The sequence below is a fragment of the Microchirus variegatus genome, assembly GCF_963457635.1.
Source record: "Microchirus variegatus genome assembly, chromosome: 3".
Lineage (NCBI taxonomy): Eukaryota > Metazoa > Chordata > Actinopteri > Pleuronectiformes > Soleidae > Microchirus > Microchirus variegatus.
In genome coordinates, this window is record NC_139804.1 from 38,172,059 (window position 1) to 38,188,253 (window position 16,195).

Below are 16,195 nucleotides of genomic sequence, written 5' to 3' on the forward strand. Positions count from 1 at the left end.
CTGTTTAGTTAACATATGCGTATATATTTTTTTAAATAGCATGAATAAATTGAAGTTTTAAATATATCTTGGTAATGATTAATTTACCAAAGATTATACAAATATGGCTGTATATTAGTCACTTCACTTTATCGTGATTTGGGTCACCATAATAATTTGATATCTTTATTGGGTGCCCGTGCACAAAGTCGATTATAGATTTTCATCAGATTTCAACAAAATAAAATTAATTTTTATCAGTACCATGACAATATGTGTCAGATGAGTTTTAGTGACAAGTAACAATGGCCTCATTCAGACGTAATGACGAACACAAGAGCCACAGCTGTTTGCACATTTCCATGACACAATAATGCCGTGTTGTAAAAATAGATTTTGGATCATGTCATCGTTCTTCTGTCGGAGCTGCAAGGGAAAAATTAGGCCACTGAAAATAGTTTTTTTTTCACAGCAAATAGCGGTTCATACAAGCCTAATAAACCACTGGTTCATTGGGAAATCTTTAAATATGAATTGTGACATATCAGGACAGATCATCTTTTTTCTGGTGTTTAACTTTTAGGAAAATTGCCTCTGGAAATGAACACAACGGCAAGGAATTGTGCTGAGGAAGCCAAAGAAAACCCAAAACTTTCTTCTTATTAGAGAAAATAAAACTGTCAAACTGAAGCAAACTTTTCCAGGAAGCAGAAATAAAACCGTGATACAGTGAGAACGAAGCAAAACTGAAGTAAAATCACACCTGAAATACATCAGATATGTGGATTTGGAATATTAACAACATCAAATGTCAGATATGTTCTGCATTGTATGGAAGCATATTAACTAAAAAACACAATAAAGGAAAAGTATCATGTTATATTAACATATACTGTGATAACAATATTCCGTATACCTTGAGAACAGTATTCCGTATATGTGATAACAATATCTTATATACCATGATAACAATATTACGTATACCATGATAAAAATATCACGTACACCATGATAAAAAAATCACGTATAATGTGATAACAATATCACATATAACTTGATAACAATATTACATGTACCGTATTAACAATATCACATATACCGTGAGAACAATATCTCATATACTGTGATAACAATATTCTGTATACCGTGTTAAAAATATCTTGTATACCGTGTGAACAGTATTCCGTATACCGTGATAACAATATCACGTATACCGTGATAACAATATAACATATACCATGAGAACAAAATTCTGTATACCGTGAGAACAATATTACGTATACCATGATAACAGTATCCGGTATAACATGATAACAATATCACGTATACCATGATAACAGTATCCCGTATAACATGATAACAATATCACGTATACCATGATAACAGTATCCGGTATAACATGATAACAATATCACGTATACCATGATAACAGTATCCCGTATACCATGATAACAATATCACGTATACCATCATAACAGTATCCCGTATATACCATGATAACAATATCACGTATACCATGAGAACAATATCCCGTATATCGTGAGAACTGTATTCCGTATACCGTGAGAACAGTTTTCTGTATGCCGTGAGAACAATATTACGTATACCGCAAGAACACTATCACGTATATGATATATAAAAAAAAGAATTCCAAGACATTTAATGTGTAATGGGGGGAAAAAGCCTCCATAGCATTGACAATCTCCATGTAAACATCGACTTTTACGACAAACAAGAGACAAGTGGCTGAGGCTCCAGCAGAGGAGATGTTTGTGTTAACTGGAGGTTCTGGTGCGTGGACTTACCACCAACGTTGTCCATCTCCTTCTCCTGCAGCAGGCTGACAGCGTCATCGTCCCCGTCCAGCATCAGCTCAGTCTCAGGGTTCTGACTTGACACGTTCTGGATGTGGACGACCTTCTTGGACCTGACCACCTCGTCCTTCTCCTCCTCCTCCTCCTCCAAGCCTGGAGAAAGAATTATGGGTTAGAGAGACTCATAACCGAGGAGGAAGCCAACGCAGTTACCTGTGACATCGTTTTCAAAGTCTCCACTGTTTGCCCGTCCAAACTAACATCATCACCAAAGAGTTTTCAAAATAAAACGGAAAGAATTACGTTTTTAAACATCTCCACTTTGGGGACTGTTACTTTTAAGTAACTTGTTGGCCATACAAAAACCTATCGTTCCAGCATATCCACACGTCAAAAATCTCTCTATTAATTCAAGGAACATCTGTCTGTCTGTCCATCTGTTAATCGCATAACTGTCCAACAGTTCTCTTGACGGGGGAGATGAGGGGGAGGCTGAGTGGAGAACTTTGAGCTGTGCTGAGAACTTCTGACTGCGATGAAGACGGATGAGGATGAGAAGACGAGAGGATGTGAAGAACTTGGAACAGTGGCAGCCCGTTCTCAATCCAAGAGCGTCATGTATGGCGGTTTTGTCACGGCCCTCGTCTTCACCTTAACAGGGTTTTCTGCTGCATCTGGAAATGCTGATGATATTATATTAATAACATAAAAGTCAGAGTGTGAGGCAACAGTGAATAACCACAAAGCTTCACATGGATATTTGCCGTAACCTCAACCTCAGTCATATCCTGGTCGTCATACTCAATTTTTATCAATGCTCTGCTCTGAGCATCTAAACTCACTGCCATTGGGTTTGCATTAGAGTCAATTGAAAGTCTGCTGGAAGCTAAGGCCCGTGAAACTGCGAACACATGCCGTGTTGCATATCGTGGACCCTGGTATACTCGTGCGTCAGGATCCTGTAGTATCCCACTTCACCATCGGGTGGAGGTCCAAGTCTGGACGAAGGAAATAGGACGCATTCCTACCAAAGAAGAAGAGAACGATGCTACAGCTCCCTCGGACACGGCTAGTTCAAGTGGCTCACAGCTGAAAGGCCTGTCGTGCAGAGGAGTTGGGGTGTCTGTGCGGATGTTTACCTGGGCCTTAACTTGTTTGTCTGCAAGGCTCTCGGAATGACAAAGGGTTGACACGATGTTGAAGAACTTTGAACTGAAAAGGAACACTTTTTCCTGCAGAGGGCAGCACTGTGCCGGTGTCTTACCAAGAGCACGTGCGAACAGCGAGCTGGAAATACAACAGATATATCGCTAAACGAGCCGCTTCTGAATGGCTAAAAACAGTCGTGACACGAGAGAGAGAGGATATGCGAGGGAGTGTGACATGAACGTGACGCCGAGTCAGTCAAAGCTTGAGACGCGGGAACTGCACTAGTGATAAAATATGAAAAAGTGGGAAAAAAAAACTACAGACAACGAACCTGAGGGAGGGATTCTCACTAATGTACATGCCATAATAACATATGAAAGCATGTCACGGCACACGTTTGTTGACTGAATACATTTGTCTCTGCTGAACATCAGAGGCGTCTGTACTTTTATTTTTAGACAGGGTCAACAATGAAACACCGCCTGTAATCTTGAAAGACCAACAGCTGTGTCGCGGGGATACAGCTCCGGCTCGGAGTCGATTACAAATATCATTTGCTGCTTTGACAACAGTGAGTCTGAACAGACAGCACAATTAGGAGGCTGCTTACGCCGAGAATTCCACTTATAGATTTAAGTGAGGCACTGAAGAAAAAAGAAAGATGTATTCATACGTCCTGGAAAACAAAGAGGTCTCACAACGCGTTTATCAGCTTGAATCAGTGTCTTGACAAACGGCCGCTCGAGAACGTTCATGTGAATTTGTCTTTCTGAAGTCCAGTGTGGGAAACTCAAAAAAAAGGAAGAACTGCCATCCGTCTGACATGTTTCCTTTCAGCACACTTCTTAATTCCCCTCTCTCTTCCTCGAGGAGCATGTACCTCGTCTTGAAGAGGTCACATTTGACTGTTGTCAACACTGCTACTGAGGAAAAAGGAGGAAAATGCAGCTTCCTGCTCTGTGTCCGATCTGGAGCACTTTCATCAGCCACAGTGAAGAAGAAGAATTCGTCTGCGAGTGAATTCTGTTCTATGTTAAAGGGGGAAAAAAAAGTAAACCAGTCCAGCCGTTCCAGATCAAAGCAGAACGAGTGAAACTTAAAACTGTGATTCTGTAAACCATCATTGTGCTGAGAGAGCAAATGAGGGAAAGTTCAGCAGAACAGGGCTGATGCTCTGATTGGCAAGTCTCTCTTCAGGCTTCAGTAGACTAAATAAACCGTGCTGATTTACAAACGCGTATGGTCAACGTCAACTGCTGCACAAATGCACACGAAAACATGACTCGCCCGGTCTTAGCTATCGCTAAGAAAATAATCTCTCTCGATCACAAAAATCAAGAACAATCGTTGCCATGTCACTCACCGGACCAATCCAATTTCAGATTACATCTTCACGGAAGACATAAAAATAACATTATATCAGCGTTTTAAGACCTGGAATCAATATTAACCCTACAGCACAATTGAAAAGTCAATGATTTATTTATTTATTTTTGCCTTAAAAGCTACAGTACGTAGCTTCTGTCTCATATGTGTCCGCCAATTTCCCTCTAAATGGGAACATTATTTACAAAACTGATCATATTCTATTGAATAAAAGTTGATATAAACCTTTAACCCGTCAAGAAAAACGATTACTGACGTTATAAATCGAGGGCTCTTTGCAATCCGTGGAGTCGCCCCCTGGTGGCTCTCTGCTATTTCCGTATACGGTCTACGTTACCAGTTGACCTCCTCAAGCAAGCGTCCATTGTTACTGCGTTCTTCATTCTTTGCTTTGACCAAAACAAGAGTGCGCCACCTACTGGTACACGGGAAAGTGTCCGTTAGCCCTTTCTGCGCCAGTTCTGGTTCCCTAACCTAATTTTGAACCAAAAAAAAAAATGCTTCAGAACCTGAAAAGTTGGTTCTCGTGAACCGTGACATCATAAGTGGGCATGTCATATTCTGGGTTGGGAAAACCTCAGTTACGCGGAGTAAAGTCCTACACTCTTAGAAATAAAAGTGCTAAGTAGAACCATATAAGGGTCTTCGGCTTGTCCTCATAGGAGAACCCTTTTTTGGCTCCAGGTAGAACGGTTCTACCTGGAACCCAAGAAAAAAAAAACCTTTATTCATGAAATGGGGTTTTAAAGGGATCTCTGGACCAAAATGGCTCTAATTGGAACCATTAGTGTTACCAAGAACCCTTGAAAAACCCTTTCTTTGGGAAAGGCAAATGGTTCCAGGTAGAACCTCAGCCCTTGTAGAAGGCCCGTTTTGGAACCCTTATTTCTGAGAGTGTAACTTAGGTTCCTCTTATACTGGAGTGAACGTGGGCCAATTCGTAGGTTACAGGGCTGGTTCTGAGGCTACAGAACGGAGCCAGAACCAGAACAGTGTCTGTCTGAAAGCAGTATGTGTGGACTCAAACTGGAGATGAGCTCACCGACGTCCACTTCGGGTCCTAGTGGACCAATGCAAATATTGGCGGATGACGTGAACATGGCATAAAACAAATCACTTCCTGTGTGCAGTTAGGAGACATTCTTTGTATTAACAGTGCTTGGGTGCTCGACGGTGGTCCGATCACTAACAGAAAGACATTTTTCTTGAACTGAACTCTTATTAGTGACCTTGAATAGAAGGATTCCTTCCCCACAAACTGACGACACATTCAAACGCGAGTTGTTCAGAAGATTTACTGGCGTGAAAAGCTGTAAATGTATATTTTATTATCATTCTCACGGCTTTGCTCTGAAAATAACATCACCAGCCGGACACTGGCGTGATCTTCGCGGCGCTGATTTGTTGTTTTAGTGCAGTCATGCACAAAATTACACATAATTACTAAACTACCAAGATAAACAAGTCCAGATGTGTCCGTTAGTGTCAAGGCGTCTCACACAGCATCAGATCTGTCTCATTTGATGGAGGAAAGACAGAGAAATGTATTGATATCCGTCTAATTAACGTTAAAAAAGTGACCTCACTTCTGAGCATCTCTGTGTGAAATATCATCACAGCAGTTTTTGCTCTTCAGGATCAGAGCCAGGAGGAGGCGTCTCGCGGGTCCTATTGTTCAATCGCTGAGTTAAAAAAGTGCCTCACAGCTCTGCACTAATTACATCGCGTAAAGTGCTTTGCAGAGCGTTCCGTTGCCCCCGCTGGAGGCTGATGAAGACGTGCCAGCTGTGACCAAAGGAGGCCGCCGCAGAGCACTCAACACTGGGCTTTACATCCACTGCCCTGGGTTCCTCTGGAGAATATCGTCTACCAGTGTGGTACAGTTTTCTCCAAAAATACACAAACATATGCTGGTTTGAGACACTATTGATCCAGACATGATGATCCAAGAGATCTGATTAGAGTTATATGAAGTCTCAAGTGAATTCAAAGTAAATTAAAGGAGTTGCCTTCACATAATCTGTTCACTTTAGTCTCATTTAGGTGTCACCAACGATACAAAGTGTAGTTATTATCAGGTACATTTTGCACAGACACTGAAGAACTTGGGTTTTAACTTGATTTGGCTGTTTTACAAACATCTGTAACTGACATATGTGAACGACTAAAGGCTATTTTTTACTCTTTCCATCATGACTCAGACAAACATTTTTCATCCGCGAGCCAAAAATGCCCTCAGAGACGAGAACTGAAAGGTCTTCTATGAGTGCATGTGTGTAGCTTTCCACTTTTCTTAGTATATTTTATCATACTATATATAAATCTTTTCTATTTTTCTATGAAAGGGGATTCTTCCCCTCGCTGTGGAAGTTGTCAGATTTCAAAATGTTCAGAAAAAAAAAAAATGGTTGTATGGATTATGTGCTGAATTAAGAACTCGTGGACTAAATGAAATTCAGCGCTCAATTCAAATTCAAAACACAGTCGGGTTCTGGTGCACTGATGATGATGATGATGACAGAACGGAAGGTTAAGTTTAATTTCGGTACGTTTACGACTTTTACCAAAGTCTGGGAAAAAACAAAATATCATGACGGTTTATTTGTGTAGTTTAATTTGTTAAATATAATTCATGGTCTGGTCTTTATCTCGATATAATGATGTCATGAAGGTCTGTTTGGACACAGACACACACACACACACACACACACACACACACACACACTATCATAGATATAAATATTCCTTAGCCTCTTACCCTAACATTATCCACCACAACCAAGTGCCTAATCCTAACCCTAACCCTAAAGCCAGGTCTTAATCCTGAAAAAAGCCCTTTAACGTTGTGTGGACCAGACAAAATGTCCTCACAAAGATAGAATTATATGCTAAATGATATACATATGCTAAGAAAAAGTCAGTAAAACAATCATTTTTAGCAATATCTTTTTGGAAAATATGTTTATATTGCAGCGTTCATTAGAATGTTTTTAATTCTTTAAAACAAACCTGTCTCTCTTCTTTATTGTGATGGCAAAAAAATATAAAATGAGTCTCAAAATAATTTTTACCTTTTGAATTTCAAGGTTTTCAGAGTGATGAAATCCACTTTTGTCAACGGGCTCAATCCCACTTTAAATGAACTTTAGAATCTTTCACAACGGCTCCCATTTTGGGAAATATTACTTTGTAGTTTTACAATTCAGTATGGAACAAATAAGAGTCGAAGGATCAACAATAATACTGCTGCCAAGAGCCCATGTTTCATATGCTCTGTTTCAGGCACTGGCCTTTTCATTTCTACAGTTTGAGTGGAGGCGGTCAGCATGTGTTTCTCTAAGTCTCCTAAGTATTCTACGCTCGGCCTCAATCGCCTCAGCGCTGATCCTGAGAAACACAAACATCATGTTTTACTTTAGGTTTCGTCTTCACTTGTGCGAGGACTTCAGTTCAGGGAGAACAACCCCCAAAACAAAGAAAAGAAAAGACAAGGAGGGGAGAGAAAAAAAAAGCTGATTTCACAAAAAACTCTGAGTAACTCAATAAACACGACTATAAATAAAACACGACACGCTTCAGGTTTTCATAAAGAGCCTCAATCTGGATAACGTGCAAGTAAAAGACGCACAAAAGGCTCCTGTCCAAGTCAACAGTATAGAGTTTAAACACAGTTTTAACATAAACTTACACACTTGATGTGACGCACACTTTGCAGTCAAACACAAATGAGATTTATTTTTAAATAAATCACACGTGTTTTAAGTCCAGCTCCGTTGCAGCCACCTGCCTCGGCTGAAGTGTAGCTAATATTATGTAAATCAATCTCATACATTTTCACGAAATAAATGATGGTCGTTTCAAGACTCGCCATATTTGAAACATGTGCAAACATTTGAGCCCATGAAACCGGATTTATTTTCACACTTAACAGATTTATGCTGATTCTATGAACTTGGATACAATAGGATTTAATGACATGATTATTTCATTAAAATTGAAATAGATGTGAATACTTAACCCAATAAATATACTGTTTTTTTGTTTTATTATACTAATTTCCATCAGACAGTGGATCAGAGATAAGTGCCTCATTCCCACAGTAACAGAGGGGATTAATTGGGATAGAAAAACATAAATAAAATTGACAAAAAGTCCCTCAAAATGCTTTTGTCATTTATAAGTAAAACATCCGAAAAAAATCCCCCCAAAAATTGATCAAATTTAGTCAAACTCTGTAGAAGAATGTGAATTAAACAAACACAGCAAGATTATAATGACTTTAAATATAAAATGAGTGAAACAGCCATTTTAATAATGAGCTGTGCCATGATGCATGATACAATTTGACTAATGATTACGAGAATAGCTGAGAGTTTCTTTCGACAAGGTGTGAGGGCTGAGTTTTACGTACCGCGTAACGTGTGCCACAACATCATGGATCTCAGTGATAAAGTCATTATCAGGTAAAAGGTTCTTCAGATCTAGCCGAGCAAAGACGGTTTCTACGTACCGCGTAACGTTGTCCGTATACGCGGAGGGCTGCTTCACATTTCCCCATGTGCTTTAAATCCCTGTGATTCTGTACTTTAAAAAAGGGTTCATGTCATATTTAACTTTAATAACTGTGATTTATCACCAGAAAAGCACTAAAAAAAAGGTTACTAACACCATTGTACACTGTGGAGTTTCTCATATGTGTTTGAAATGTGACAGAAACAAAACAAGTCAAAGAAAAAATAAGGGGGAAAACCAACGAGTACTAGTACTAGGGCTCAGTTTAAAGTACCGCGTAACGTGTGCCGGAAGGAAACATCTACACCATGGATCTCAGTGATAAAGTTATTATAAAATGTTCTTCAGATCTATCCGAGCAAAGACGACGACAATAGCAGCCGGTTTCTTTCCACACCCATACGGGCCCAGAGTCCTACGTACCGCCTAACGTGTTCCGTGCCTAAATACCCGTGAGTCTGGACTGAAACAAGGGTTCATGTCAAATTAAATTTTAGTAGCTGCAATTTTTCACCAGAAAAGCACAAAAAAGGGCACTAACACATTCACATTGCGTGGTGATTCTGCACTATGGTGTTTCTCTCAAGGATAGCAAGCAAATTTACCATCAGGTAAAAGGTTCAGATCCAATCCGAGCAAGGACGACTAGGAAAACTACCAGTTTCTTTCCGCAACCCATAAGGGCCCAGAGTCCTATGTACCGCGTAACATGTTCCGTATACGCCGCCGTCTGCCTTGCACTTCCACATGTGCTCAAATAGCCGTGATTCTGGACTGAAACAAGGTTTCATGTTATATTTAATTTCAATAGCTGCGATTTCTCACCAGAAAAGCACTTTAAAAAAAAAGGTTACTAACACATTCACATGATGATTCTGCACTGTGGTGTTTCTCTCATATCTGCTTGAAATGTGACGCAAACAAAGGTGACAGACACAAGACAAAAAAACCCCCAAGGATCTTAGCAAGAAAATGTATTATCAGGTAAAAGGTTCAGATCCAATCCGAACAAGGACGACTAGGAAAAAACGGTTTCTTTCTGCAACCCATAAAGGCCCTACGTACCGCGTAATGTGTTCCGTGTACGCTGACGGCTGCTTCAGGCTTCCACATGTGCTTCAATATCCGTGATCCTGGATTTAAACAAGGGTTTGTGTCATATTTAATTTTAATAGCGGCGATTTCTCACCAGAAAAGTACAAAAAAGGGCACTAACACATTCCCATTGTTCGAACTTAAGCCAGGATTTCGCCCTCATTTGTGTTTCCTTGTGTTTCTGTGGGTAACAGCGGACGTCCTCATATAACACACCCTGGTTTCAGTCTTCTTCTTTGTCTCTTTTCAACAAAACCAAGTCTAGATCAGGATCGGTACAGATCTAATAATAGTGATAATAGTAGGAGAAACAGCGGGCGATGGAAGTTACACGGCCGCGGGTCTCAGTGGACCTCTGCTCACCCCCCGACCATAAGTACCTCCTTAGTAACTCCCTCAATTCCAATTCCCTCTGTGACATTATTTACAGACGTATTAAAACAAACACACAAGTCTAACGTGAACTCTGTATCCCTCACAAATATTTAACTGCTTGCATATTAAATACACTGTTACTCACGCAATGCTCCTTTTGTTCTTTTTATAGCTCGGGACAACAAATAACTTTGAATCGGGTTACTATTCTGTATCTTCTGTAACAACTTTGTTGTTTCTGCTCTTTTAACGATGACAGTAAAAGCTCTAATAAGACTATTTAAAAACTCAGTGGCATGTGAAAGAGTTTAAGAGTCCACTACGTCGCATCTTGATCCAAATGGTGAAATTTAAAAATGTTGAGTGATAGCTGCTAGATTCACTACAAACAGACACGCTAACAGCCAGAAACAAATCTGTGTTGTAAATTTGTGCTGGAAATGATGAAAATGCGCAGAACAGAGGATTAAAGTTCACCAGCGTTTTGTGTTTCCACTGCTGCCGATCCCAGTTATTGGACTGAAAGTGGATTAAACACATTCCCACTGGTCAAAAACACTTTTAAATCTGGGTTTAAATGAGGTATGAGACTTTAAAACAGACATTAAAGCCTGTACACATGAGAATGAGTGAAGGAGAATCCACAAAGGTTTGGTATTTTATCAGATTTTAAGCCCCACAATGCTAAATGTTAAAAAATCTCAAAACGCCACCTTTGCGTTTCATTTTATAGAACCAATACGCAACTTAGTGGGAAAACTGATGTCATATGGTGCTTTTACATGGTGACACAGTTCCAGCACGGATCGACTCCACTCATGTTGTTTTGCTTTTCCATCAGTGATTGTACCTGGTACTTTTTTTAGTACATGCTCTGACGAGGTTCCAAAATATCGTAATATAGTTCCAAAATCTACTTACAATTCCAAAATCTGCATATAATTCCAAAATATACGTATAGTTCTAAAATCAACTTATAATTCCAAAATCTACTTATAATTCCAAAATATCCTTATAATTCCAAAATATCCTTATAATTCCAAAATATACTTATAGTTCCAAAATCTACTTATAATTCCAAAATATACTTATAGTTCCAAAATATACTTATAGTTCCAAAATATAATTATATTTAAAAAATTAGCTAATAATTTCTGTGTTTGTGTTGTATAAAACCACATTACGGCAGTTTCACGCAGCCATGCTATGATGACTCCGCCCACTTTCATAATTAAAATGCAAAAGCTCTTATTCATGTGCACCGACAGTGTTTTTACCAAAATCAAATTCCGTTTTCCGTCAATACACTCTTTCATCATGCAGTAAACGGTAAATAACTGTCAGATATTAAAAGTGTCCTGGAAAAAACGGGCAAAAACAACGTCCTCGCAGCACATTTTCTGGCCTTTTATGGGAACAATGATGGACATTTTGAGGCGTAGGTGTTAAAGGGTAAGAGGAAGCATGAAAGCAAAGCTCTGTGTTCCATGTGGATGAGGCCGTAAACTCAGATCTCTGTTGATAACACGCATCAGCGTCAGCCTCCCGTTATTTACTCCACGTCTAATAAACATCACGTCCCCGTATAGAATGTTTTAAATACATCTCTTCCGCTTCTCGGACTGTATCTGTTTCGAATCCCGTCCTCCTACGCCGACTCTCCATGGGCGCCGCATTCCACATGGAGAGAAAAGGGCTAGTCCGCGGTGTTGCATTACCAGCCGGGGCCGACGGGCCGCCATCTCTTCACTTTTATCTACTCTGCAGTGAAAGACACAAAGAAGAAGAGGAGGGGGGGGGTGCGGGGGCAAAAAAAAAAAGCTCCATACTTCCTGTGATGCGGCAGAATACGTGTTTTGAGAACTGCAAAAGTCAACACGATAACTTTGATGCTGTGGGGGGGGGTTATGTAGCGCAGACGTTTTCCTTCTCGTCGTGACCTTTGTTTCAGTCTGGCTTGGATGTGCGCTGCGTGTCCACTGTACACAACAACCTCATCTCCTCTCCGTCAAAAAAAACGAGGAACAGCAGCGTCTAATAATCCACATCTGGAAGCGAGCGTTTGGGCTCTCGACGGAGCCGCTTTATGAGCGCATCATGACATCCGAGTCAGACAAAATAGTCCCATCGTGGGCCTAATTCTCATTCTTCTCGGCTCCTCTCGAGCACGTTCTGTCGCCGGGGGTTTTTTCGGCTGCTCGTCGTCTGCAACTCATCTGCCTTGTTAGTTAATCATCAGGTTTGTTTTCATTTATTTTACTTTAAGCTCCTAACGCTTGACATTTGCAGTGTATCATTATTGTGGCTACGTACGGTATTAACCCTTACGGCCTGTAAACAACTGTCCAATGAAAGTTTCACTGTGTTTTAAGAGCATTTGTCGAAGTAAAAATGTGAAAGTACAAATATTTTATAAATACAACACAACAAAGAATACATTAAAAGGAAAAAGCATTTAATAACATGGTAATAAGGTTGTATTCTGTGGCAATGAGGATCTGTGCCGTGTGAGAACTCAGGGTTAATGTTTTAAAAAAATAAAAAAACAACTTTTTTAACACCATAAAACAGTTATAGATAAATATAAACGTGTAGAATAAGTGCGGCTAAATCAGGCCTATTCAACTAAACTGTCCAGTCAGTGGGCTGTTCAACCCCTGTACTACTATTTTGTGTTGCATGGACAGTAAACGGATACAAATAGATACAAAATGTTATAAATTATTTAGCACTTCTTTATTGAAATGGCTGCTAGTTTTGTGCTAAAAAGGTAAGTAACCGAACCACCAACATTCAGGTACAACACAATTTGCGTATAGTGCAAAAAGGTCACAGTTAAAGTACCAACATTAGGGTATAACAATCACAATTGGCTCTTAGAAAATTAGAGGTAACAATATAAACAACATTAAGGTGCAACGGCCACAATAGGCTACTATTCAGGTACAATTTGCATTTACAGTTGGCTTGTAGTGCAAAATATTCTGGTACATACGTAGGCTGCGTTCAATTACAGCTGTACTAGTATTTGCCAAAAAGGGACGCAAAGTGTCACAAAGTGCCAGAAATAGGCAACGCTACATTTTCAATGTAATCAATACATTGATTATTTATGGGTTAATGGTCCAAATTGCTTGAAGGGCCGGATCTGGGCCCCCGGGCCTTAAGTTGAATAGCCTTGTGTGTTCCCGTGTCACTTTGGCCAACACTGTGTATGTTTTGAACTGGGATTGAAGTCACACTGTTAAACCCTAAAGGTCACTGATGTTCATCATGCACATACACTACTGTTCAAAAGTTTGGGTTCACCTATACGCATTTGTTTGTGTTTTCCATTAAAAGTCACATTTTTACTCATCAAAAGAGTTGCAAAATGAATAGAAAATATAGACAAGATTAGAAATAATGATTTTTATTCAAAATAATAATTTTGCCCTTTTTGTCAAAGAACCAGCAAAACTGTTTTCAGTTGTGCTAACATCATTGAACAAGGGTTTTCAAGAGTTTTCTAATCATCAATAGTCTTCTAACATGATTATCAAACACAATGTACTATTAGAACAGTGTTAATGTGCCTCTATACACATATGTACATATTCTATTAAAAACCAGACGTTTGCAGCTAGAATAGTTGTTTACTACATTAACAATGTATAGAGTGTATTTATGATTCATTTAATGTTATATTCATTGAAAAAAAATATATTTTCCTTCAAAAATAAGGACATTTCTAAGTGAGCCCAAACTTTTGAACGGTAGTGTACATATCTTTTTCAAAAATAAAATATTGTTCCTGTCTGTCTGTAGTTTTCTCTCTCTGCCGTCGAGCAACAGACGTTTATGTCTCATCTGATGCTTCATCAGGTCGTTGACCACCATCATCACCATCATCATCACCACCGTCAGGACCTCGAGGGTTTTTTCCTCCTCACTGCTCTGAAGTAAATGTTCTCCTCTTTAATATCGTCGCCCTCTTGTGTCCAGGAGCCAACGACGATCAGTACTCTGCTCTATTTCATGTGTAATAAATGATCTTTTTTCATTCACGACCGCTACTCTGCTCAGATTGACTCGTTTTCACTGCACCGCAGCGATCAAACGTCCACAGCCGGACGCCGGTGAGCGCCCTGATGTCTTTGGTAACAGGTTAACAGGTCTGATTAAAAAGCGAAGGGGGAAGGTTAATATCGAATCACGGAGCTGCCGCCTACCTGAGATGAGACAGCAAGGACACCCAGAGGTAAAACAGCCCGTTAAACACTTGGATCAATATTAACGTGACTTCCATTTCATGCTTGCCCAGTTCCAATCACCTAACAATATAGCGTGATGGTGGGAGGAGGCTGACTGTAGCAGGGCGTGTTATTACAGGCGGAGGGCAGAGAGTGAATGTGCTGGCTAAGCTGTCAATGCTGCTAATAGACAACGAGGCAGAGTTTAAGGCAGAGTTTAACCTCCCGTCACACACACACACACACACACACACACACACACACACACACACAGAAAGAGACTCACACACGCTGCACAAAAGTTAAAGAGGTTTATAAGGTTTCTCCAAACAAGGTTTTAAAAGTCAGATTTTTACATTTGCACACAGAGCTTTAGGAGATGTTCATGGTGTTGTTCTCGCAGCATGAGCTAAAGTTCAGAATTCATGCTGTTTTATTTTTTTCTTTCTTCCATTTGTTTTTTTTACATAAGGCATCTGTCTTTAATCTGAGAGTTCTGACTGTAATCTCAGAATTCTGACTGTAATCTGAGAATTCTGACTTTAATCTCAGAATTCTGACTGTAATCTGAGAATTCTGACTTTAATCTCATAATTCTGTCTTTAATCTGAGAATTCTGACTTTAATCTCAGAATTCTGACTTTAATCTGAGAGTTCTGACTTTAATCTCAGAATTTTTACTTTATGCCTCAGAAATCTGACTTTAATCTGAGAGATCTGACATTAATCCCCGACATTAATATAATTACTGACTTTAATCTGAGAGTTCTGAGTTTAATCTCAGAATTCTGACTTTAATCTGAGAGTTCTGAGTTTAATTTCAGAATTCTGATTTTAATCTCAGAATTTTGACTTTTTTTTCTCAGAAATCTGACTTTAATCTGAGAGTTCTGACTTTAATCACAGACATTAATCTGAATTCTGACTTTAATCTGAGAGTTCTGACTTTAATATCAAATTCTGACTTTTTTTTCTCACTTTTACAGACGTCACACACAAACACAAACTAATGACTCTTAAAGCAGTTGTTTTGGGTCTCACTGAATCATTAGAATGGTTGTGTACTTCCTGCACGATCAGAGTCACAGTCACTGCACTAAAATACCACCGAACGGGTTGTGATTGGTCTCACGAACAGCAGTGCTGTTGCTGAATACACAAGATTCCACCGACATTTTAGACATTTTCTTTTGTTAAATTTTGGAGATTTTTAAAGTCTTTTTTAACTGCGCTACAGTTCGGCATTGTTCTCTTTGATTCTTGTGTCGGACGTTGCATTCGTCACCTCTTCCAGTGACGAAAGTCTCTGACCAAACAGTGGCCGTCAGTCTGCTGACGTCACACTTTGGTATCAGCTCATCTCGGTTGGAACCACGTCAGAGCACTAGTACTAAACAAAAGCACCAGGTTCTAAAACTGTGCCGAGGCGAGTCGAGCCGTGCCAGGACCATGTAGTGCATTTTAGAGGAAGCTGAGCCTAAAGAACATTTGAAACAGAATCAACGATTTCTTAATACGTGTGGGAAAACATTGAGGATTTTGCAAGACTCGTCCATGCTGTCAAACACCATGAAAAACATCGTTCTCGTAATCACTTTCATCCCAAGTGAGCACAATGAGTGACATTTACTGCCCTTGTCAAAGTCAAAATGG

At 39.6% G+C, this 16,195-nt stretch overlaps 1 protein-coding gene across 1 annotated transcript in view; it reads right to left on the minus strand.

Annotated features, from left to right (window-relative positions):
- The window catches only part of LOC310925199 (neurobeachin-like), a gene marked incomplete at both ends in the record, with an annotated part of 330,054 nt that overhangs the window by 108,423 nt on the left and 205,436 nt on the right, over positions 1-16,195 (minus strand). Inside the window, one exon of the mRNA XM_083887081.1 lies at positions 1,785-1,946. Within this exon, the coding sequence (XP_083743207.1) occupies positions 1,785-1,946 (162 nt within the window). The remainder of the gene's footprint in view (positions 1-1,784; positions 1,947-16,195) is intronic.